Below are 26,775 nucleotides of genomic sequence, written 5' to 3' on the forward strand. Positions count from 1 at the left end.
TTAAAATAAAATATTCATTGTACACACCTTAGTGTTTTGAAATAGTACCATTACATTTTGTGTTAAAAGCAAGGGCTCCCAAGTGGCACATCCAATAAAGGCACTCTGCGTGGAGTGCAGGATGCACCCCATAGCCTGGAGGTCAGCCAGGGTGTCCTCGGCTCACCGCGCACCAGCAACCCCTTAGGGCCGGGCACCTGCGGGCTTGCCTGTAAGCTGCCCAGAGCTTCGTTGTCCTCCATCGTAATTTAACACATCTGCCGATGAATGATTTTTTTTATTGTACACAACACCTCATATTGGTTATACCAATGCTGATACTGGAAGCTTTTATTCATCAAACTGGACTTTGAGATCTCTAAATAAGGTAAATAAACTTGGTATCAGTGGGCACTTTTTAGACTGTTCTTGCATGTTTGTCCTGTGAAAATTGACTGCAGGGAGTAAAAGGTGCTTGGAATTATTCAAAGGTCAGGCACTTAGGTAGTTTGCTGTAACATCCTCACTATTTTTTTTTTTTTTTTTACATGTAGGAAGTCCTCATTATGAGTACTGAAGTCTTCCTTAGAGTACTGCATGTTTTAAAAGCCCTTTTTTAAACTTCACAATGAATCAAGTAAATAAGTGGTGGTGTTTATCTGTGGTGTGTGAAGACAGATTCCATTGACAACTTGGCTCTGGCTAAACCAACTTATGTGGGAAAAAATAACAGATTTTACCATAAAACATTATTTCTTTTAACAAATACGTAAGCGTAGTTTGAGTGCACTTCCGAAAAATAATTATGACCATATTGTATGGATTTGCATCAAACTTTAGACATAATACACTTTAATGGGAGAAACCAGGAAAGTCTATAAATGTATAAAATAAAATACATTTGCGTTATTTCTTAGAAAACATAATTAATGAAGCCGCAGGTCACTTGTTCAAAACAAGGCAAAAAGCAAGGCAGTTTTATATGACACTCATTTATGTTGCAGAATCCATTTAATAAATTAAAGATATTTTTCTTGTAATAATCTGTTATAGGAAGTGAAATTCCTATCTCCATTTATCAATGTCCAGTCTTGTGCTTTGCACAAACACCAGTGATAGTACAACTTGGTATCCAAGCACCTAGTGTAATTTGGAAAGGTCATGACAGGCTCTCCTGTATCACACAACTCATTTCTGTATTAAAGCAAATGATCAAAGCAACTCTAGATCAAAAAAGTGTCAATATACAGTATATCTGAATATCGCTTTACAGAAGTACACTATGATACCAAAAGCAAAACAATTGAAAAAACAGCGACCACAATTTCATGGGGAAAACTACAGGAAACACTACGATTATGTTCCCCTAACTAATAATATTATTTAGGTGATTTCCAAACACACCATCTTTCCACAAATGTAATTTTTCATGCTTGGACAAGTGTGACCAGCAAAATCCAAAAATGATTGTTTATATATATGCAAAGGTTGATGGCTGTTTTTTGGTAGTCTGGCTGAATCACCTTTTCAATTTGTAAATACAGATCACCAGGGTTCAGTGTTAGGCAGGGAGTTCACTGTAACCGATTTAAAATAAAAGGTTAGTTAGGAGTTAGTGGGGTTTTTTTTCCTTCATGCATCCGTCAGTATAAATAATTATTGTGATTTTGAAATCCGTTGTAGATTGCAACAAAAATGTTTTATTCAGTTCAGTACAGCAGTTGGGTATTCCATTTTCCCTCAGCACAGGTCATAATAGAATCAACCAGACAATACAATGTTGGTATTTAATGTAGCTTCTCTTAGATATCATGCCTTATTTCTTAACCTATCAGGACAGACCACGTGGTCCACTTTCTTCTTATTACCTGAAGTGATTGTAACATCAAAGTCTGTTTGGTGTGCCACTCATGAAACCCTGATGTTATAAAGATGAAGAAGGAAGGATATTGTTTAAACTTTTAAAGGTTTTAGCCCCCAAAGTGTTATCTCTGACAAAGCACACGGTCCCCTTTTAAATTGCCTTTTGGTGCACTTTAAAGCTTTCCCCTAACCATCTGTCTTTCTGCGCCAGTAATTAATATTAAACCCAAATTGTCTTTTAACCAACTAACTAAATGAAACCCAAATACTAACAATCAAAAACTAAAGAGTTAATCTTTTGAACTATAATTTCTTAAAGTGTAGGTTTCTCCAACAGTAACCTCACCTAATTCTTTACAGTCAGCACTTGGATAGGCATTACCCAGCTACACGTCAGTCGTGTTTTACCTCCCTTGTATTAAAAATAAATCCCTATTATTTATCTGTAAGGTATAGACCACGATGGGCGGTGTGGTTTCCAAGATAGATACCATGCCTGGAGTGGTGATAAGGCCCGAGGCGTCAGACTTTCAGGCACCGATTGTGTCGTAAGTGCGAGGACTGCCTGTACATTCTTTTTCGGAGACTAAAGAATGTGAAGTTATTAATTTCTGCTCATATATAGGATTTCAGACTATTGTAGGATACCAGCTGAGAAATCACTCTCTCTCAAAATAAAATATATAAAAATCCAAGATGACTTGTGTCTCGTGTGTGTGCGAGTATGTCTGTTTGTATTGACAGAAATTACCCTGGAAACAGAACCTGTTGGAAAACATGGATCGAGAATTGATTAGCAGTTTGCTACACATGTGGACTGGCAGAGCTATACTGGTGTTCTTTTCTGAAAAGAGACTAATATTGCAGATAGCAGACTGTTTGGTTCAAATTGCATGTACTGCTAACCATTGATAGAGACATTGCTTCTACAAGCTCTTTCCCAACATTGACTGCAAGCTAACGAGATAACAATGCTGTGGACTAGAAGGGAACAGGCTCTAAAGACTTCAGAGATCGAAAGAGATAATGCCACTAGGATCAAAGGGGGTCCCAAGAAGATAACAAAAGGCAGATGTATGGACCTTTTGTCTCCAGGAGTGTGAAGAATGCACTGAGTTCAGAGGTTGTCACACTAGACACACACACACAATAAATTAAATTACCTTTGCAGTTGGTTAAGTGTCAGAGAAAGGGGAGGTGGACCGTCTATACAGAAGGGTATTTAATGTCATGCAAACATTGTAATGTTGAGTTCTGTATGTCCTGTACCTGGGACCAGACTCCCTGCATATTTCAATAAACCTGGCAACTGATTGAAGAAAAGGACTCTGTGCATTTTCTTGAATCTACTTACCCATCATCTATTTTTTAAGTACTTCAGAACCCAAGAGCTAGGTTTTGATTTTTTGGAGTGCTCAGATAAGATCTAATACTTGATTAAGCTCATATTTTTGTGTGAGAGAAATATACTGGCAGCATGCAGTATTATGATTTCAACAAAAGGCGACTAGCCTAAAATAATTGTTATGGAAAATTGCATCAATGTAAAGGCAATAAAACTAAATATACAGCATTCAGGAACCCTGTGTACCGTGTGAACCCGTCAGCTAGTCTGGCAAGAAATCAATACTTTAATATACTGCATCCCCAGTCCAGAGCCAGAAGAGTGTTACTGTATATGTATATTATAACACAAATGGAGTGAACTGTATTGAATCACTTTAATACTTAGTACTGGCTTAATAGTATGCAGTGATAAAATGTATTGATAAGAATATATATTTTTTAAATGTGGCCTGTGTGTCTAATGCTCTTTTAGGACATCTACCATATATATTTTGATATCTGCAATATCTAGTCCCTGACTATACTGGAAATAACTGAACATGGGATAATAGGAATCAACTTGTATGGAAACCTTAAGCAAAATTTTAAAAATGTATGTTTTGCAGATAAAACAAAACAAAACAAAAAAAAAACAGAATGCTTAAATTCAAAACTGGTTTTAATGTATACATTCATTTGCAAGTTATATCTCATCATTGTATCCAACATTTTGAAAAAAAAAAAAAAAAAAAAAAGAGTTTAATACATCAACAGCATGAATTGTTAGAGAAATTACAGCTACTTCAACCTAAATTACAGGACAGCATTTGCCTTCAGTGCTATTATGCCATTAAAAAACAAACAAACAAAAAGACGTTTTTAATAGAACTGCAAGTAAAAAAAGGGACACATGTATTCAGCACAACTAGTATATCCTGGATGATGAACTTCAAAGTAAAATATAAGTCTTGATCTGGTCATCTAATGCCTGGTCAAACCTAAGGCTTTTTTTTCTCATTTTGCTATAATTACATTGTAAATTTTTCACATGCAAATTGGCATGCAGTAATTTAGTTTTAGTGCTTTTCTTATCATTACAAAAAAGTAAACATTGTATCAAAGAAATTTAGCGTGTAATAAATCTAGCCACCTCACATGATTCTAAGTGAAATACATAAACCCTTTCAAAACCAAAAGACACCTACCCAAAGCAATATGGTACACCTCACATCCAAAATAATGAGCCATTCTTCATTTGATTTCTCACAACAGCCTTATTTTCTATGCATAGATGTTATTAAAAAAAATAAACAAATAATTCTAATTTTCAACTACAGAAACTATCAAAACAGCAATTAAAAACATGAAAATTTAATTATTTATAAAAGGGTATTAAATGGCCAATACTTAAGGTGCAACTAATTTACTTTTTTTTCATTTTGAATTCATAGTATACATAAAAAATAGCCCAGTAATACTTGTATAGGCCTTCTCTAGCATTTCTCAATGTCCACAGTGGACTATTGTAATTGTGTTTTATTAGCATTTTTGTTTGGTACAAGAATTAGGTCAATTCAAGGAAAAGTAAACTTGAGCATTACAGGATTAAATTGCTATACACATTTAAAAGGTGTCATTTTAGAAGTGGGTGTATGTGTTGCTTTTCTAATTTCTAAATTTACTAAATGAAGCAAGAACACCTGTTACTACACTCATATGGCACCCCCAAGCTTCTTTTTCATTCCATTTCGTGTAATCTGGGAGACTGAAGTGAGCATGTGCATCATCCCAAACATGTAGTCTTGGAGACTGAAGTAAGCATGCTTATTGGCATGACCACAACACATTTAAAACATTGTTTAGGATCACAGTGAAGAGCCATTTTCATTTAAAGTGAGGAAGTGAAGGGGGAAGAAGTCTGACATCTCCCTGTCTAGAAACAGCAGCCACGTCATCATACCTGTACACATGTTGTGGACAACAAAAGCCTCGATCTTCATTCTACATGTATTTGGTTTTCTCATTGTCTAATGCCTTTTGGTTTATCCAATTATGTAAAACCAAGTGTGGCAAGGTACCCCTCCCCTATGTGTATTTTTGTGTTTTATGCTTTATGTTGTGTGTATGTATTGGTGCACAAAGAATGGTTTATGTAGCACAAGAGATTTAAAATGTATTTTTGTATTTAGGCACAGGGATTGCACAATCACTTCACAAGCAGATTAAAATGGGTATTTGTATGGGGGCACGGGAAGTGCAATTACTGAAGTGATTAGCAATCGAGTCTCAGCACGGCTGCATAAAAGAGTGAGTGCTTCACGCACACATGGTTGGGTGTTCTGTGAGTGAAGAACAGGAAAGTGAGAGGAGAAATAACAAAATAAAAAGATAACAATTGCTACTCGTAGTGGAAGTACGGTACTTGTTTCCTGTCTGTTTTGTTTGTCTATTTATTTTGGCCAACGTGCTGTTTTGTTTTGTGTCTTGTAAAAGTCTTTTGTAAAATCTTTTTGTTTAACAAAAGCTGAGTGCTGTAGTTTTTCAGTTTCACCCGCAGTTGCCTTGTGTATTTTGCATTTCCTGGCCTGAAGTCATCACCAGACATCCTGGTCACACCAAGGTAACTTTTTTTATTTGATTTATTTATTTGTATTTTTCCAAACACATCTGATCATTTGCTATTAGCAAACCTATATTATTTTGAATTTTAATTAAGCAATGCAGGTTTAATAAAATCAGAGCTGTTGGAAATTGCTTGCTGTATACAGCTATGGTCAAAAGTTCACCCTTTAGAATGAACTAAGTTTTTTTTTCTGAAAATAATGATTTGTTGAAGATGTGCTGCTTGCCGTGGGACGGATGGTTGGTTTTGAAAAGATCAAATCCGCCTCACGGATGAACAAAGCTATAGTTGTTTTCCTTAACCAAGAAAATCTGGTTAACAAAATTGTGGAAGAGGGATTTATGTTGAATGATTCTTTGGTAACCATAACACCATTATCTACTCTTACCAAAGTAATATTGTCAAATATTCCCTCTTTTATTAATAATTCATTGTTTGAAAGAGAGCTTTCAAGATATGGTAAAATAATGTCACTGATCAAAATGATTCCCCTTGGATGTAAAAACCCTGAAATTAAGCAAGTCATGTCTTTTGGGAGACAAGTATTTTTACTGCTTGATAACTCGGATAAAACTTTAAATGTAGCTTGGCGTTTTAATATGGAGGGCAGGGATTCTGTTTTTGCCAGCATGGAGGTTTTTAAATGTTTTTCTTGCAGGGAACAGGGGCACCGTAAAACGGACCTGCCCCAAGCTACAAACTGAAGCAGGGACAAGTAGTAGTGGCGGTGACGAGGAGGCGGCTGGGGTGGTTCACAGAGCGGAGGTGGAGGACCGCCGAGACCTGAGCCGCAGCTCCAGAGGAAGAGAACGGAGGAGCCGGATACCAGCGCGGCTGCAGCCGAACTGGGGGATGCAGCGCCGGCCAACGCAGACAAGGACGGTGTGTACACTGCAGTTGTAAAAAAAAAAAAAAAAAAAAAAAAAAACCACGAACATCTCCTGCTGCTGCCGATCCAGCGGCAGGCGAGGAGGAGTCTGTGTGGGGGCCCTTTATGGTCTTCATGACAGCGGTGTAGGGTATCAGGAGAAAGGTGGGCCTCAACCAGTGGTTCTCGTGTCTGAGGACCCAGTGCTGGAAGGGAGCGGTTTTGGGGGGATAGCCTCAGGGCTCAGGTAGGCTCTGTTGGCGTTTCCCCCCCAGTCCCCCCCCGTTAATATTAAGGAAATCGTCTATGAATGACTGACCAGAAAGAAAGGTTCAGACTTAAATATGTCAGCTCAGTTCGGAAAACGTTAGTCACATCTAAACATTTTAATGCTTTTTTTTTTTTTTTTTTTTTTTTTTTTTTTTTTTTAAGAAAACTTATTTTAACTTGTTTATTTTTTAATAATCTACTTTTATCTATGGAGAATTATTTTAGGCTCTTTTAACGTGAACGGGTGCAGGGATTTTAATAAAAAGAGCACAATTATTAGATTTTTTAAACAGCAAGCGTTCAAATGTGATTTTATTGCAGGATACACACTCAGACAGCAGTAATCAGTTTCACTGGCAGTCTGAGTGGAAGGGCAGTATAAGCAACGGTTTTAATTTTAGTGCTGGGGTTGCTGTTATATTTTCTCCAGGATTTGGGGCTGAGATTTTATCTATTGAGGAGATTGTTCAAGGTTGACTTTTAAAAGTACAGATAAAACACGCTGGGATTTTTACTGATTTTATTAATATTTATGCACCAAATGTTGGGGAGGAGAAGATTTTGTTTTTTTAAAAAGCTCAGTCAGGTACTCGGGTTGCAGTACGGCCAATTTCCTCATAGTGGGGAGAGATTTTAATTGTATTATTGATTTTAATAAAGATAGAAACCACGGGGAACCCCATCCACAATCTGTCAGGGAGCTGGCCACTGTATTAAATACTTTTGACCTGGTTGACATTTGGAGGATTTTTCATCCTATAAGTAGACAATATACAGGATCAAATGTAATCAATCAGCTGTCAGGGGCGCACCTGGATAGGTTCTATACTCCACAACAGCATATTAACAAATTCACTAAAAGTAGTACAGCACCCAGTAACTTTTCTGATCATCGTTTTGTTTCCATCATTGGTTTCACAACCAACCAAATCACATTCAAAATTATATTGGCACTTTAACAACAATCTGCTACAGGACAAAAACATCACTAATTTTAAATTATTTTGGAAAAATTGGCAAAATGAAAAAAAAACTAATTTTAGTAGTCTAAGACAGTGGTGGGATATAGGGAAAATTCAAATAAAACTTTTCTGTCAACAATACACACAAAATGTCACTAGGTCAGTGGATGCAGTGGTCAGTGAGCTGGAGAGAGATTGTTGAGTTTGAGAGCCAGCTGGCCAGTGAAAGCGATGAGGGGGCGTATCGGGGCCTGCAGGAGGAGGCAGATCCTGGGTAGCCTGCTGGAGAAGAAGGTGAAGGGCTTTCTGCTCAGAGCCCGCTTTACTGAACTTAAAGATATGGATGCCCCCACAGCCGCCTTCTTCGGCCTGGAGAGAAAGACAGCGGAGTGCAAGACAATGTGCTGTCTGAGGCTGCCTGGGGGGAGAGAGGTCTCCAGCCCTGCGGAGCTCAGGCGTGTTGCAGTGAGCTTCTACACTGATCTCTACAAGGCTGAGGGCTGTGACCCGGGAGAGATGGAGCTGCTTCTCCAGGGTCTCCCCAGCCTGGACAAGGAGGACAGCAGTGGATTGGACACTCCGCTGGCATTCCCAGAGCTCACTGCGGCTGTGGCACAGCTCTCCAAAGGGAAGGCTCCCGGACTGGATGGACGGCCTGCAGAATTCTATAAAAAGTTCTGGAGCTGTACCAGGTCCTGCAGGATTGTGTTCAGGATGGAGAGCTGACGCAGGACAGTGATAACACTGCTACCCAAGAAAGGAGACCTCTGTGACATCAAGAACTGGCGCCCTGTCTCCTTGCTGTGCTCTGATTACAAACTGCTTTACAAGGCTCTCGCTAATCTCCTAAAGCCCAACAATGGATCAGTGGTGCACACAGACCAGTCGTACTGTGTGCCCGAGAGATCGAATTTTGATAATTTGTTTTTATTAAGAGATCTTTTTAATGTATCCAAAGTTTATAATGTTGATTTTGGTTTAATTTCGCTTGGCAGTACCAGCTGTGCCCAGTGCAACCCCTATCAAGCTCTCCGCATATGCTGATGATCTCAGCGTGTTTGTCACAACTGACCGAGACATCGCTGTGCTGGAGTCATGCATTAGAATGTATGAAAAGGCAACCTCAGCACGAGTAAACTGGGCAAAAAGTGAAGCTTTTCTTGTTGGCAGCTGGGAGGGTTTAGGCTGCAGGCTGCCCAGAAGCTGTTGTACATCCCACAGCTGAGCTGGAGAGATCTGGCATTTTGTTTATTGCAGAAGGCAGAGAAGCTGAGTTTTGATATATTATATATATATAAAAATATATATATATATATATATATATATATATATATATATATACATATCTCCTGATTGTTTTAGTGATGCAGGGTTGGAGGGTTTTTATAAGAATCTGTTAAATGCTTGGAGACTTTTAAAGATCACAAGGTCAGAAGAATGACAGAGCATACAGAGGGTTTTTGAAGAGCCTCTGTTTTTAACCCCATTTTCAAACGTGAGGTTTTTAGCTCTGCTTTTTTATCCACTTTGTTTCTTAAAGCCGGCTTTACTAAACTGGGGCATTTGATTGATTTTAAGCTTTTTAGTTGGAAAGCCAGCAGGGTTTTACCCTCTGCACTGAATATTAGATCAGAGCTTTTCCTGGAGAAGGTGCTGAGTGATCTCCAGGCATCCCTCTGTCTGGCACTTTCCTAGTTTCTGAGCAGGTTTCTGGAGGAGCACGTGGCCCCAGAGCAGGAACCCCTTTCCCCGCAGTGCTGGTTTCCCCTTCAGTGACAGAGGAGGTGGAGGAGGAAGAGCAGGTTGGAAAACTGCTGTCACTTAGGAAGGTCACAGAGGTGGCTTTCCACACAATTGAGAAAAAGACTATGAAATCTGTGTGAAAACCAGACATTTTAATAAGTTGAAAGACTTGGTGGACACTAAGCGGAGGGCTCACCTTTGTGGCCCTGTTGATGAAGTTCCCTTCTGGAGGGTGCTGTATAAGCTTCCCATGCCCAAGCGCTCGAGACGTGCAGTGGAGAATGCTGCATGGCATTATAGCCACAAATAGATATCCGAGTGGAGCGGGGGTCAGTGTCCAGTGCCCTGTCTATCCATTGGAGGAGACCGTTTTCCACCCGTTTGTGGATTGCCCTCGGCTGCAGCCCTTTTTGTTTTTAGAGAACCTGCTGGCTTCCCTGGGGGTTATTTTTACTAAAGTTTTTTGTTTTTAGTGTAAAGTATAATTTTGCACAGAGAGATGGGTGCTTATTGGTTAACACTGTCCTTGGTCAGGTGGAATTAGCTATTTTAAAATCCCAAAAAATTAAAGTTTTAGCCACTGGTTTTATCAGTCCTATTAGTATTTTTAGGATCCTGATGGTCTCCAGGTTCAAGATGGTGCACGACCTAGACAGTTTTGAGAGACGTTGGTGAATTGGGGAGGGGCAGCTTGACCTGCTCATGTGAGAAACACTCTGAAAGACTGAGATCCCACTGAACTGGATTTTATTTTTTATTTATTTATTTATTTTAAATGGAACGAGAAATGTTGGATCGTTTTGTGTTTTGACCAGTGTATTTTTTTTTTTTGTTTTGGTTTCTTTTTTAAAGTGTGACATTATTTAGTTTTTATTTTGTATTCTATTTTATAGAAAAAAGGGATTTTAAAAGTCAAAGTCTCTCTCTCTCTGTCTCTCTCTCTAAATGGGATTATTCCTCGAACGCTCCCAACAAAATCAAATGGCTTAGGTCCAGAACCAAACTCCATCAACACAGACAAATCTTGTTTTGGGACAGCGAGTATAAATCAATTAAATGCAGTCCTGTTAACCTCTGTAATTAGTGTTGATTAAAAGTCCATCTGTTCATGGTTCTCTGCAGTCGTCTTTTATTAATCCGTCTTTGACTGAGTGGCTCGCATTGTTTTGTTGTTGATAAAAACGCCCTTCTTATACCCAGCCTTCAAGAAAATGAGAGAAGAACATTGTCTTACATTATAATTTAACCTAGGCGTTTAAGTAATTATGACCCAGGTTAGAATAGCTCTTTAGACTTGTTAATGTAATTTATAGCTCCTCAGAATCCAAAAAAGTTTATAATATATATATATATATATATATATATATATATATATATATATATATATTACACACACACACATATTTTGTTGTTTCTAGAACCTTAGGCTTTGCAAGTTTATACAATTATATCTCACTCAGCATTTTTATATTAACATTTTAACCAAGGCCTTACTTTTTTGTAGGCACTATGTAGCTCATTGTGTTTCCACATTGTGTGAAGGAGAATGGATGCAGATTGTCCAGCTTTTGTTGGTACATCACTGAAAAGAGAGTATTTGTAGTTGAATGTAAAAAACACAACATACCCTTCTCACCATCCTCTGCTTTCCTCAAGGTCAATGGATGCACAATATAATATGATGTATGAGACAACCCCTACATACGTCTGTATTATATGGAGCCCTCACTGAGTCTAACACAGTAAAAATATAATGAATAAACAGAAGAAATCCTATTTAAAATGTCATCTTGCACTTTTTAGGCACAGAAGTCAGGAAGCCATTCCAGAATTTTAACTAAACTCAAAACTCCAGAAAACCAGTCAACATAGGCAGGTACTATAGTTACATTACGAGTTTGGAAAATATAATCCCTGTAGTGTTCAAATAACTACCTGTCTATTTGGTCACTGTTAATTAACCTGTTAAACCCCCAGACTCCCACAGGCAATTTCCGCCTGGAGGGCTATGGCCTTAAATAAATCAGATTATCTTCCAAAGTATAGACAGCACAGGCATGGTTCAGGGCTTGAATTCAAGGTAACCACCTGACCATTAGGATTAAAACCTCAGATTTGATATAAGTCTTACTCAGTACCACACTGGAAGGAGAGATCCAGAAAAAAAAAAAAACAAGAAACGCTTTTCATTTGTTTATATTCTATTTTCATTTTTTCACCTTGTAGCACATGAAAAGAGCCAGATTTTTTTCTAACACTTCCCCAACATGTCTACTACATTGGATAAAAAATTGAAACTGATTGAATAAAGGGATCAAATTCTACATGAGTTTTTACAAAGCTAGGCCCAAGGGTCCCCAAACCTCTCCAAAAATAATTAGTGTAAATCTTTATGGCCAGTAATACACTAGTTTCTTGAGCAAGTTCTAAAAGGGAGGTTACCTTCTGGCACCTCACATGCTATACATTGCCACATGAATTAGATTTTGTAATCCTCTTTTTTACTTATTTATCCATATTTCATTCAAAAGGCGGCCTTTTTGGAGAGCTTTGGGGTGCCCGAAAAGTATCCATGTCAAATACTCTCAATTCATATGCCACAACTATCAGGCACATTGCTCTCACATAACTGTGTATGTGCAGGAGAATGTTGCTACTGAGATTTTTTTGTAGCTCTGAATTTTCAGTACCTGACTATTTTCGTTACTCACTTGCTTGAAAGTATGTAAATGTCAAGAAGCAAAATAATGAGATTATTATTATTTTTTTTTTCAAAATAAAGTGGTTACACTCATTCAAGCACTGCTGACAGGTGAACATATGTTAGTTATTGGCTGAAGGCGTCTGTTAAATGTCTGCAATAATAATAATAAAACGAAGAAGATTGCAGACACCTTTGCTGCTCTAAATCAGGCTGCCAGACTGAAAACACCTCAGTTCCTTTCATCTTTACTTTGATTGACATGTGGCAGACAAAGGAACTGAGTAAGTGATTGTTGGAGCAGGCAGACAGCTTATCTTGAAAGGCTAAGGAACCTACACTACCTAGGTGACGAACCTAGGTGAGTAAAATCACTCCTTGTAATCAAGGAAATATAAAAAAGAAGTTTGCTAAACACTCCCATGCAATAATTTAAATCAATGAACATCAATGAGAAAATAATAAAGACGGCCAGGAAGCAACAATTACGTCTTCCCAGCAACAGCGAGTGGAAGCGACAGCGAGTGGGAGAAGTACAGGTGTGGAAAAGTACAGAGCAGTTTAGAAGCAGTAAGGAGAAATTGCATCTTGAATTGCTTTAATCAGAAAACAGAGGACATTGGGGAAACACAGCAGCAGCTCAAAGTCAAACAGCCGCGTGTGTTTTTCTGATAACAAACAAGCTGAAACTCGGAGCAGCTGATTCAAATTCAGCGCCGTTCTGAGACACGGGCGAGGGGAGGAGCCAACAGCACAGCAGAACAACGCAGTTAAACGAGGCAGTCTTCCCAGCGACAGCGAGTGGGAGAAGTACAGGCGTGGAAAAGTACAGAGCAGTTTAGAAGCAGTTTGAAAGCAGGTTGACGGCTGCAGAAGAAACTAAACTTAAAAAAAAAAAACCCCTCAACATGGTCTTCAAGCCAGTAATCTGTGACACCTGCTTGATGTGGGAAATCCGAGAAAACCCAGAGGAGCTAAACCAAGTGTGCGTAAAGTGCCGCGCGATCCAGGATTTGCATAAACTAGTAAGTATGCTAGAAATGGAGCTGGAAGAAGTGAGTCAGTAACAGGATCTTGAGGAACTGGCACACCCACAATTCATGGAAGTCTGCATCACCCCTAACAGACTGAAAGCCACCAAGGAGATAGAAGGTCAGAACAGCTGGGTTCAGGTAGGAAGAAGCAGGGAAAAAAAGAAACTTCGTCAAACACAACCACCAGAAATCAAAACAACCAACAAATTTGAGTCACTTCAGAATTTTGATGAGCAGAACCAACAACAAGAGAATGAAAGGAACAACATCCAGGACCCCATTGACAGTGGTGACCAGACAGCAAAAAGAAGGGAGGTCATGATTGTTGGGGACTCCATATTGAGAAACACAGCAAGTTCAATTCGCAGTTTGGACCCCCTTACTACAACAGTGTGCTGCCTTCCGGGAGCCTCGGTCAAGCACATCACTGAGAACGTGGACAGGCTCCTAGAACGAACAGGAGACGACCCGGTAGTAGTCGTCCACATCGGTACAAACAACATTGGAAGAGACAGACCAAAATCCCTGCAAAACAAATTCAGAGAGCTAGGAAGGAAATTAAAAGAGAAAACCAAAACTGTGGTATTTTCTGGTATACTACCGGCACCTTGCAAAGGACCATATGGACAGCTGGAAATAATTAATCAAAACGCATGGCTGAAGATGTGGTGCACACAGGAAGGCTTCACCTATCTTGATCATTGGACCACATTCTACAACGAGGACTATCTGTATAGACGGGATGGACTGCACTTAAATAACAAGGGAACCAGTCTACTTGGAGAAAAGATCCTCGAGCAGGTTCAGAAGCATTTAAACTAGAAAGGAAGGGGGGAGAAATCAACAAAAAAAACAGAAGGGAGACCGCATCAAAACAAGAACAACAACTCAGGTAAGACAACCATTAAATGTATTTATCTAAATGCTAGAAGTATCAGAAACAAAATTCTAGAACTTGAAGCTACTGCACTAACAAGTAACTATGATGTGATAGGTGTTACTGAAACTTGGTTGTCTGAGAGTGATGGGGACGAATATAATATTTGTGGGTATACACTGTATAGGAAAGACAGGCAGGACAGAAGAGGAGGAGGGGTAGCGCTATACATAAGAAACAGTCTTGAAGCCCAGGTGTTAAACCTGGACAAAGAAAATAAAACCGAATCAATATGGGTCAGAATAACGGACAAAAATTCAAAGGGCATAATAATAGGAGCATGCTATAGACCGCCAGATTCAGACGGTGAGCACAATAATCTGTTATACAATGACATTAGAAATGCGTGTAGCAAAGGAGAAGCCATACTAATGGGGGATTTCAACTTCCCCCAAATAAAATGGGAAAACCCGGTGGGTAGCACGAAGGATGAAATAGAAATGGTGGAAATGACAAATGACTGCTTCCTAACACAATTTGTCAAGGCACCGACTAGAGGGGAGGCATGCCTTGATTTAGTCTTTTCAAATAACGAAGATAGAATAACTAAAACAGAGGTCAGAGAACCACTGGCAAACTCAGACCACAACATGGTCTCATTTGAAGTGTTTTTTAAAACCCCAAAAGTAATGACTAAAGCTAAGGTTTACAATTTTAGAAAAGCAAACTATGAAGGTATGAAACAGAGACTAACAGAAGTAGATTGGAGTAAAATAGAGAAAACACCCACAGAAGAAGGATGGTTGTTCTTCAAAAATGTAGTACTAGAGGCGCAAAACAATTACATTCCTAAAGTAGACAAATCTAAATGTAAAACTAAATTGCCAAAATGGTTTAATAGATCAATTAAAAAAAATATTCAGCGAAAAAAGGCACTTTACAGAGCATTAAAAAAGGACCAAAAAGAAAGTACGCAAAAAGAGTACACGGAACTGCAAACGCAAGTCAAAAAGGAAGTTAGAAAGGCCAAGAGAGAAATAGAAATGAACATTGCTAAGGGAGCTAAAACCAATTCCAAAATGTTTTTTCCAATATTACAACAGCAAGAGAACATTCAAAGAGGAGATTAAATGTTTAAGAGATACAAATGGCAAAATCATAGATGAAGAAAAAAAAATAGCAAATATATTAAATGATTACTTTTCACAAGTTTTTACAAAGGAAGATACTGACAACATGCCCCACATGTCATCCAGTTCCTATCCAGTTTTAAATAACTTTAGCATAACTGAGGCAGAAGTGTTAAAGGGACTAGGAGCTCTTAAAATAAACAAATCCCCTGGGCCGGATGAGATCCTCCCAGTAGTACTCAAAGAAATGAAAGAAGTAATTTACAAACCGCTAACCAAGATCATGCAGCAGTCTACCGACAAACTGGAAAATTGCAAACGTAATACCGATCCACAAAAAGGGAAACAAAACTGAACCAGGTAACTACAGACCAGTAAGCCTGACTTCTATTATATGCAAACTTATGGAAACTATAATAAGATCCAAAATGGAAAATTACCTATATGGTAACAGGGTCCTGGGAGACAGTCAACATGGTTTTAGGAAAGGGAGATCGTGTCTAACTAACTTGCTTGATTTTTTTGAGGATGCAACATAGATAATGGATAATTGCAAAGCATATGACATGGTTTATTTAGATTTCCAGAAAGCTTTTGACAAAGTCCCGCACAAAAGATTAATTCTCAAACTGAACGCAGTTGGGATTCAAGGAAACACATGTACATGGATTAGGGAGTGGTTAACATGTAGAAAACAGAAAGTACTGATTAGAGGAAAAACCTCAGAATGGAGTGTGGTAACCAGTGGTGTACCACAGGGATCAGTATTAGGTCCTCTGCTATTCCTAATCTACATTAATGATTTAGATTCTGGTATAGTAAGCAAACTTGTTAAATTTGCAGACGACACAAAAGTAGGAGGAGTGGCAAACACTGTTGCAGCAGCAAAGGTCATTCAAAATGATCTAGACAAGATTCAGAACTGGGCAGACACATGGCAAATGACATTTAATAGAGAAAAGTGTAAGGTACTGCACGCAGGAAATAAAAATGTACATTATAAATATCATACGGGAGATACTGAAATTGGAGAAGGAATCTATGAAAAAGACCTAGGGGTTTTTGTTGACTCAGAAATGTGTTCATCTAGACAATGTGGGGAAGCTATAAAAAAGGCTAACAAGATGCTCGGATACATTGTGAAAAGTGTTGAATTTAAATCAAGGGAAGTAATGTTAAAACTGTACAATGCACTAGTAAGACCTCATCTTGAATATTGTGTTCAGTTCTGGTCACCTCGCTATAAAAAAAAATATTGCTGCTCTAGAAAGAGTGCAAAGAAGAGCGACCAGAATTATTCCGGGCTTAAAAGGCATGTCATATGCAGACAGGCTAAAAGAATTGAATCTGTTCAGTCTTGAACAAAGAAGACTACGTGGCGACCTAATTCAAGCATTAAAAATTCTAAAAGGTATTGACAGTGTCGACCCAAGGGACTTTTTCAGCCTGAAAAAAGAAACAAGGACCAGGGGTCACAAATGGAGATTAGACAAAGGGGCATTCAGAACAGAATAGGAGGCACTTTTTACACAGAGAATTGTGAGGGTCTGGAATCAACTCCCCAGTAATGTTGTTGAAGCTGACACCCTGGGATCCTTCAAGAAGCTGCTTGATTAGATTTTGGGATCAATAAGCTACTAACAACCAAACGAGCAAGATGGGCCGAATGGCCTCCTCTCGTTTGTAAACTTTCTTATGTTCTTATGTTCTTGCAACTTGTATTGCATCGTAAAGATCAGGGACCATATACAGCAGCACAGCACAGATGAGACATGGTGTTGCTCTTTACTATGCAATAAAAATTGTTACAAAAAATATTATTTCTGTGTCCCTTGAGAGTCAAATGGTTGCATTTTCTAATAACACTTACAGTATTATCCATCTCCAACTTTCACTATAATCCATCTCCTCCAAAACTTAAAGACTGAATCGACTTCTTTTGGGATGCTTTGGAACACTGCTCACCATTTCGTTCGATTTTATAAATTTTACAAATTGAAAAATGATCAGAAAACAGTAAGAAACCTTGATCCTAAGTGTGTAATACTGCGCTCTCGCTTGCAAATATGTGTCTTGTTTACATACGCACATCTATTACTCTTCAATGGATTAGGCTACAAAGTCAAGGTATGATTGGACAGCTTGTGACCTCCCCTACAACATGATCATGCAGATTTCACCATCAACAGATACATGTAAGGCCACAGTAGCGAAACACACAGCTAGTCGATGTGAGTTGTTTTTGAACCGTGAGGTAGTAGACACATTGCGAAGGGAATATCTCAGCGGTAAAATGACGAATTCAAATAATTCCTTCACTGTTTGACAGTAGGAAAACAACATTTTTGATAGAGTCATTTTGTTTGCTGTTTTGCTTTTGTAATAATATTACAGATGATTTTTTAAATATAATGTGTAATTGCAGTACCATGTTCTGCCTGCGGAACAGGGGGGCGTAAGAGGTTAAATTAAAACGGATCCTCAGAAATGAAAGGCTGTGCACTATAACCATGTTGAGCAAGTTTAGTTGAGTTCAGAGGGCCTCACCTGTCACTGGTGCTGATGTTGATGATTTTTCTCAGCCCCTCATTATTTAGAATGGTGCGGGCATTCTTGGCGTCACTCTGTACCAAGTTGTTGAGAACATAACACACAGAAACAGTCATCTCTGCAAGTACTTGGGGATCTCTGGCAGAATCTGGGAGGACTGAAACCAGATCAGGCAGTACTTGGTTGGCTTATTAAAAAAAAAAAAAAAAAAACAAAAAAAAAAAGGATTAGTGTTCTGTTTAACCCAAAGCCCTTTAATGCATTCCTAGCAGCAAGAGAAAAACACTTTTCTAAATACCTATTTGTATAGATCCCCTTTCACACTGGCATGATCTACCCGGGTCAGAACATACCCGGGCAGGTCCCATTCAGGAGTCGGCTAAGCAATTTCCCACTGCTTTTGATAAAGCAGGGTTGGTCTGGGTGACAGACCCAAGTACACAATACGCGTATCAATGCCCCGGAAGCAGCTTGTTACTGACGCTTCCATCCAAGCTTCTCTGAATTGAACCATCAGCCCCAATGTTCATTAGAGCAAATGTTTCTTCAGCTTTGCTGCAGTTTGGCTCATGGTGACAGGGCTGGCGTCGGGTTGGATGCAAGGGATTCAACAGCACCACGGCCCAACCCTGAGTCCATTTCTTTTTTTTTTTTTCTGAACCCACTTTAATGACTAGAGGTTAAACAAATATATAGGTGTCATCTACTCCACTGTAAGGTAGTATTGATGGACTGTCAATCAAAACACAAATTCGCAAATCACAGCTGACGTATTGTCTATCTGGAGGCGGGACACAGAGCGAGCGTGCTGGCAATAGGTCAGTGTTAAGGTCATGTGATTGCTCTGCTGGGAGTCGAAGATATGGTACTAAAGGTGTAATTCTGAGAGCCCGAACAGAACTGGACAATCTGATTTGGCAAAACGATTCCACCTTCCTGCCGTGGAACGAGCTGTGCTTGTTCAGTCTGCTCGAGGAGTTCCAGGTGCAGCTCCAGCCAAAAGTTTTGCACCACCTCCATTTTTTATTTTTGGATTGAGACAAAAAAAAAATAGATCATCATCATATAGATGTTTTATTTAACATCATATAAATCAAAGAAACTACAGAACGATATTGCAAAAGTCTACTGGAAGCCATAATAATAGTACAGTATTTCATGTTGGACTTTGGAATGTTACATTTAACTGTTGTCAGTTTTTCATTAAACATGGAAAACTACAAAGTGGTATGTAATTCAATATGTTAATGTAACATTATTCAGCAGGCTTCATTGATGAAGCAAAATGATTTAAGTTATATAGGGAGATGCAAAACTTTTGGCCATAGCTGTACTGCTTGTATATATGACCCATAATATTAATGTTATAGTTTACTACATATTGTATAAATAAATACTGATTGGAACTTAGTCTGAAAAAAAAAAAAAAAAAAAAAAAAAAATCAAAAAATCACCACAATGCACAAATAGCATCCCCAAATCGCTGTCAGCCATAGAACCAAAATGGAAAAAAACACATTCGCGACAAGGCTAAAACCTGTTCCACTAACACTGAACAAGCTGAACGTGTCTGAGTCGGTTCGCCTCACGCTATTCCGCCTTAAACTGTTGGTAAAAATGTAGTACTTTGTGTCTGAGCTATTTTTGACTTTTTTTTTTTTTTTTTTACTGTTAGATTTGTGGCTATAACTCTTTAATATAAAGGTTATACGTACATGTTACACATAAAATTTATGCGCACCACCAGGCTTCCATAAAAAAGTGAAATAGTCTGAAACTAACCCTGTAAAATACAGATAACAAATCACAGAAAAAGATGCTTTATAGAAAAAATAAAAAAATTGGATAATAAAATAAAGTTATGGCCATATATACAGTGGCTCTCAAAAGGATTCACCCCCCTTGGATATTTCCACATTTTATTGTGTTTTAACATGGAATCAAAATGGATTTAATTTTTTAAAATTTAAAGTTTTTGCCACTGATCAACACAAAAAAGACCATAATGTCAAAGTGAAAAATAAAATTTACAAATTATTCTAAATTACAAATATAAAACAGAAAATAATTGATTGCATAAGTATTCACCCCCTTTGCTATGACACACCTAAATAAGCTCTGGTGCAACCAATTGAGAAGAGCACTAGTCAGGGAGGCCACCTAAAGGCCCACGGCAACTCTACAGGAGTTACAGTCTTCCACGGCTGACCTGGGAGACACTGCATACGGCAACAATAACCCAGGTGCTTCATAAGATAGGCCTTTATGGGAGAGTGGCAAAAAGAAAGCCATTGTTGAAAAAAACTCACATCAAATCTTGGCTAGAGTTTGCCAGAAGGCATGTGGGAGACTCTGAGACAAAGTGTAAGAAGATTCTATGGTCTGATGAGACCAAACTAGAGCTTTTTGGCCTCAATGCTAAGCGCTATGTTTGATACAAGCCTAACACCGCACATCATCTTGAGAACACCATCCCTACCGTGAAGCATGGTGGTGGCAGCATCATGCTATGGGGATGCTTCTCTGCATCTGGACCTGGAAAGCTCATGAAGATAGAGGGCAAATGGAGCAAAGTACAGAGAAATCCTGGAGGAAAACCTGAAGTCTGCAAGAGACCTGGGACTTGGGAGAAGATTAATCTTTCAGACGGACAATGACCCTTGTGGAAAAGTCCAAAGGGGGGGGGGGGGGGGGGGGGGGGGGGTAATACTTTTGAGAGCCACTGTACAAAAGAGACCAAAAAAAAAAGAGACTAATTGAAAATGTGCAAAAAAAAATATAAAAGCACATTCAAATTATTTGTCCCAGGCACCCTGATCATGTGCCACAAGATGGGCTGTTCACTGTGGCTTGAATGGCCAGCAAGGTGGCGACCATGGCAACACAAACATAAACAGCTCTGGTCTCATGCATCTAATCCACAAACATGAAAAACAAATACATATTTAATTGGAAAATAGGTCCTTGTGCCTTCGATATCGCCATTTCCAAAGCAGGGCTGTCTCTCACAGTGCCAGAGTAAAAACAGTTAAAGGGCCAGGTCACTGGCAGGATATTTCACAATGAGCGGACCTTAAAGTGTTAAAACAATTACATGCGTTTTGGGATATTAATTTGTTAAGTGCGTTTATCAAATTATGTTTTTGCTTATGAGTTGTAACAAATGCATTTGTACTGTGGCCTAAGTTTTGAGATGCAGACAAAACATGCAGGTGTTCTTTATAGAAACACTTTCATACAAACTTTTGTACTTGATAACATGCATTTAAAAATCCAATTGATGCCTATGATTTAATCAATTTCATTAATCTTGTTACAGGATTGATTTATTAAAATGTTTCTGACCAATTTTGCTGCTGATGTAGGGGAGGCAATAAACCCCAGCACCAGCACTGCATGCTGTGTCTCAAGCAAAAAAATATGGCTAAATAGAATAAACAGAAATGTCCTTGAGAATGTGAAACCTTCATGCAGGTGTGGTGACTTCCTCCTCCAGTGGTCCTGCTTGCAGAGGAAAGGCTGACAATGGGGTGGCATGCTACGGCAGTGGAAATGGTGCTAAGTGGCAACGCTGGCAGCGGCAATGCTAACAGTGGTAAGGCTGACTCCTCCAGCATAGGCTGTCCTGGCAGCGGCAATGCTGCCAATAGCAATACTAACAGCGGCCATGCCTGGTCTCATGCAGTGGTGTGGCATATTTTGCAGAGGCCATAGCAAATTCCTGGGGGGCAGCAGCAAACAACCCCCAGGAGGTGACAAACAGGCATCCCGGGGTGATGGCAAGGGTGGTGGTGCTGGCAGTGGCAAGGCTTCCCTCATTGCGGGACACTCCAGCAGTCCAACTATTGCGGGTGTAGGTGGTCTCATCATCTCTCCCCCCTTCTCTATAGCAGACAGCTCCCTTCTCTTGAGCTACGGCCCCAGAATTTCCGGAAGCTGGATTCAACAAAGCCCCGGGTGCTAACTTGAAAGTATCTCCGTGGCGGTGACGTGCAGCCATCCCCAGGTGATGCCAAGCGGGCCTCTGAAGGTGACACCGCATGGGCCTCCCTGGGTGTTGCAGGCTCGGCAGCCCTAGGCGATGCAGGCTTTGCAGGAGTTGATCATTTAGAAGCGATGATGGGAGCTGATCATCAAGAGGTAGCTTCAGCTCCTCTGGTGGTGGTGGTGGGAGCAACAAAGTAGTCACCCCCCTGGCGGTGGAGACAGCAGTTGCAGGTGATCTCCCTCTAGCGGTGGAGGAGGGAGCAGCAGATACTCCCTCTAGCGGTAGAGGCGCCAGCAGCAGGTAGTCTCCCTCTAGAGGTGGAGGCGGGAGCAGCAGGAAGTCTATCTCTGGAGTGAGATCTGGTGCGGCTCTCCCTCGGTCACTGGAGACCGGTGCAGTTCTCCCTCAGTCACTGCAGAGTGGTGCGGCTCTGCCTCGGTCACTGGAGACTTGGGCTTCCCTTTTTTGGGCTCTGGACACACGGGCTTCCCCCTTCTGGGCGCTGGATGCTCGGGCTCCCCCCTTCTGGGTTGGCCACGGGAATGGACGCTCGTGTTCTTAATTCCCAGAGGTGGGATAGCTTGCTCCCCCTTCTGACAGTAGAGGGGACAGCATGCAGCTAGATGCCCAAGCATTCCTCAGTCCTGGCACCATGCTTGAGCATCCATCAACATGGAGAGGACCTCCAGGTTGCCATTCCAGTTCTCCAGGTTGTTCTCTAGGTTCGGCTGATCCTCATGGGTGTACCAGTCGATCACCAGGCAGCTCTCTTCCTGCTGTGCTGGAGACAGTGGGGCTTCTCCCAGTGTTTCTTTCTCCTCCTCCTGTAGGAGGTGGCTGTTGGCCACAAAGTGCCTACCCCCGTAGATGTGGCACAACTGCGGTGGTTCTGGAGCTGGCACTGGCTTCCTGAATTGACTTCAGGAATAGCTGCTCCCCCCCTTCTTCCTTCTTTGGGTTGGTCCCTGTGACTTCAGGTAGAGCCACTCCTCTGTTGTCTCCATCTCATCCCAATTGAAGGCCTTCATGAAGCAGGGGTCTTCCCAGGCGCATGCATCCAGGAGGTGTCCATGCTGCAAGCATGCAAGGCACCACAGAGCCCCTTAGGCTTCCAACTGCCACTGATGCTCACACCACCGCCCCATGTACTCTCCCCTCTTTCATTTTCAAAGACACAAAATCCAGAAAAAGAAAAAAAATGTGTACCCACAGTACCATCTCTCTACTGGCCTGTAACTGTAGTGCTGTATCCCTGGTCTGAGTCTCTGTGGAGGTGCTGCTTATCCAATGCAGGACAGCATATATGACGGGTAGCTTTATGGATGACATTAGACCAGGAAATTAATGAAAATCAACAGCAGACTGGGGTATGAATGCACTGTTTGCCCGTTCTAATTGTAAATAAAAAGATTTAACAAAATAGAAACACTTTACAAAACAAAGCGGCATGTGGGCCAAAACAAAAACAGGCAAAACACAAAATAAAACATGCATGAGTAGCAATTGCTTATATTTGTTTCTATTTCTTACTGTCTCACTTTCTCATTCTACCTCTGAACACTCTACCCTTGACCATCCAAAGCTGCAGGTTTATATAAATCAATCAATCTGGAGATGGTCACATGCTGCAAAAACAAAACAATAATACACAAATTAAACAATAAGTTTTAAATACAACGATTGCAGAATAATACAAAACATAATATGCACAGGGGCGGGGAGTACCCCATCACACTCCTGTACTACTGGACCAGCAGAAGATGACAGCAGTTTGTGGTTGAGTGGTGGAACTCCATTTGCTTCTTTCTCACATCTTGCTAGTAGGATACCTTCTTTAAAGAAAGGTGGAAGGGTAAACCAGAAGACACCAGTAATTGCAAAAGATTAAAAGATAGAATATACATTTATAGTGTTAAGACAATAATTACAGTACACTACAGTATTAATATCATTAACCGGACTGCACCGGTTGTCTGTGCTTTGAAATGTGCCATAGTAGAAACATCTGCTTTCAAAATGGTAACTTTTAGATACTTGGGTTCACTTGATGCAATACTTTTCTAACAAGGTTTTCCACCCTCTCAGTATGTCACAACGTTAGGTCAGGAGAAAATACAGAGAACTAGGTTAGCCACATCAGTAAGGTTGCAATGTGTTAGTTAAATTTCTGTAGTTGTTTTGTATATAAAAGCTTTGGTGCTCAGTATTAAGTATCCAACCTGGGTTAGATCAGATAGAGTCTTTGTTAGAAGTAAGAGCTTGCTCCATAAAAACCAGGTATATAGGATCAAGCTTCTTTTTGTATAGTTGGCAATAGAAACCATGGCAAATGTTACCACAATCACCCATAAACTGTCAACATAAGAATTAAAATATGAAAGCATATAAGGAAGCGATGAAACCCATGACTGCAATAAACTAGCCTAGCTAATGATTAATCACATACAAGTAGAAAACACACACTGTACTGTAAATTCTCCTGCATTTCCCGTACCAATATTTGCTTTAATAATAGTCTGAATTGGATGAAGTGGTTGTACCACTTTGTCTAGGGGGTAGGGCAGTAAAGGATTCCAGATTTTTTTTTTAAATATACTGTATATCATCTGAACAAGGTCAACTAGCATTTCATGTTTTGTTCATAAAGTTGAAAGCATTGTAATAACTTACCCATCTCCTTATGCAGCTCAGGATAGCGTGACATGTTCCTCAGCAGAGAACTGGCTGTCTTCTTCACTCCAGGTTCATTCAAATGAAGCATCCTTCTAATGTGCTGGAGACCATTTTCCCTTTGTACAATGGTCTGTGCAATCGAGAATGATATCTGCATAAAATAAATGATACACCACAAATGATACACTGCAGAAAATCAGATGACTGACGTTTATCCTATGTTGGACCAGGCCTGACATTACGATTTCCCGTTTTTAGGTATGATTAGAACTGCGGCGGTACTGGTGTTAATCTATGTGTGTGTTCAGATTGAGGTAATCCAAAGTCTTTAATATGACCTCCCATCTTTCAACACACTGAGGACTCTCGCTACTGAGTGAGTTTAGACTGGCTTCCAAAAACTGACAGTATAAACAAATATAGCTTTTATACTGCAGCTATGGAAAATGTATTACGCTAGGCAACATTTCAGAAGCAACCTTTAAAGTTTGAGTGTATGCTTGGAACTAATTTACTTACCACCCCATTTCCAGCAGTGAGGTTCTGGAGAGCTCCCATTGATGCCTCCTGGGTGTAACTTCTGGTGCTCTTAGCTATTAGAGAGAGGTACATTCTCACAGTGATTGGGCTCCACAGCCACTCCACACTGTGCGGGTTACTCTTTTCTTCTGGAAAAGAGACCCTGTGGTCATCTTTCTAAATACAAAACAAATAAAAATCATTGTTCAAAATCAAAGTTTTAGGTTGCTAATCTGTAATTTGATATTATTTTAGATGGCTCATTTAACGTCACTTGATAAGCAGGTTTGAGTGTAATTTAGAAAAGTCCTGTATTAACCAACCTGTTTGATATTCCTGCTTTGAGTGGTAAAACAGCCTGGTGTTTTGCCTTGTGGGGAGGCGTCCCGCCTTGTGCCAGCAAGATCCTTGAAGTATCTTCCAGGCAGCTCAGATTCCAGCTGGTAGGAAACATTGTGAAGGATACACACACAGTTCTCTGTAGCCTGAAAAAAGAATATTATGACGACAATGAAACAGAAAGCTGCTGTTTATTAATTTGTTTTTGCATTCCTATCAAGAGTTCTTGGTTGTACATGCACAGGTGTATGTCTTGAACCTTAACTCTTTGCGGTCCAATGTCGGACCGGGTCCGACATTACAATTTTCCCTTTCCAGTCCAATGTCGATCCCATCAAAAAAGACATAAAGCACAGGTCTCTAGTCATTTTTTCTCCGGAAAAAGCAGAGAAAATCTTTCAATGGCCATGTGAGACCGATAGGAGCCAAATGAAACCGAAAAAAAGGGCGTATCTCATAGCTCCATGCACTACAGAAATAAAACAGACATAAAACAAAGGAGGTAGCTGCTTCTGCATCCAGGGCTCAAAGAATATCACAGACATTTGCAGAGCTTTTTGAGATGTTATAGTAATACAATAATCACTTTGATCACATTATTGAGGAGTTTGGTGATAAAACAAGTGATCAGGAGAGAATTTACCAGTATGCACATCTATAAAGAGCTATGTGAAAAATACAGCGAACAAGGGATTGGGCTTGGCTGTAGATACAATACTGAGTGTCCTTTTGCAATTCAAATCCTTTTAAACCTGTTTTACTCTGAAATTTTTTTTTTAAACAGTGCAATTGGCAAGCGCTGAATAAATGGACTGCAAAGGGTTAAGGTTTAAAAAAAATGTATAGTGTGTAGAATAAACATGTATTTTAATCCTTGTAATGATGTTGCAACTATATAAAAAATTGCAAATCTATCTGCGATGCATTTGGTTTCACATCATTAAGGGCAAAATAAACAAATAGCTGTTTATTCTCAACTATCCCATTGAAGCTGGTCTATATATTGTAAAATAAAACTTAATTAATAATGAAACCATGTACTACATTTCAAATAACTTTGCTTCACTGATGTAAATTAAACAATACTCTAGCCAAAAATGCTTTTAAATGAAACTGAAATATGTTACCTTATCATCTGCTTTATAGTCAGCAATGGTACCCCGAACATAATGCACAAGTGAGTCAATCAACAATTCACATTCCCTCATAGCTTTTCGTCCCTCTAAGCCAGCTGAACTCAAGTTTCTGGAGGTGAAAAAAATTTTAAGTTTCACCAGATAGTAAAATACAATTTCAGCACAACCATTTAAGATTTATCATATGCAAAATA

At 39.7% G+C, this 26,775-nt stretch overlaps 1 protein-coding gene across 1 annotated transcript in view; it reads right to left on the reverse strand.

Moving 5' to 3' along the window:
- Window positions 1–9,216: 9,216 nt before the first annotated feature.
- LOC121319686 (plakophilin-2-like) overlaps window positions 9,217–26,775 on the reverse strand; it is a 44,960-nt gene continuing 27,401 nt past the window's right edge. The window contains exons 7-13 of the mRNA XM_041257367.1: window positions 26,573–26,690; window positions 25,430–25,591; window positions 25,107–25,283; window positions 24,585–24,738; window positions 17,924–18,113; window positions 11,129–11,216; window positions 9,217–10,835 (exon numbers count right to left, since the gene is read on the reverse strand). Of these exons, the coding sequence (XP_041113301.1) occupies window positions 10,767–10,835; window positions 11,129–11,216; window positions 17,924–18,113; window positions 24,585–24,738; window positions 25,107–25,283; window positions 25,430–25,591; window positions 26,573–26,690 (958 nt within the window). The 3' untranslated portion in view covers window positions 9,217–10,766. The remainder of the gene's footprint in view (window positions 10,836–11,128; window positions 11,217–17,923; window positions 18,114–24,584; window positions 24,739–25,106; window positions 25,284–25,429; window positions 25,592–26,572; window positions 26,691–26,775) is intronic.

Source organism: Polyodon spathula, chromosome 8 (genome assembly GCF_017654505.1).
Source record: "Polyodon spathula isolate WHYD16114869_AA chromosome 8, ASM1765450v1, whole genome shotgun sequence".
Taxonomy (NCBI): domain Eukaryota; kingdom Metazoa; phylum Chordata; class Actinopteri; order Acipenseriformes; family Polyodontidae; genus Polyodon; species Polyodon spathula.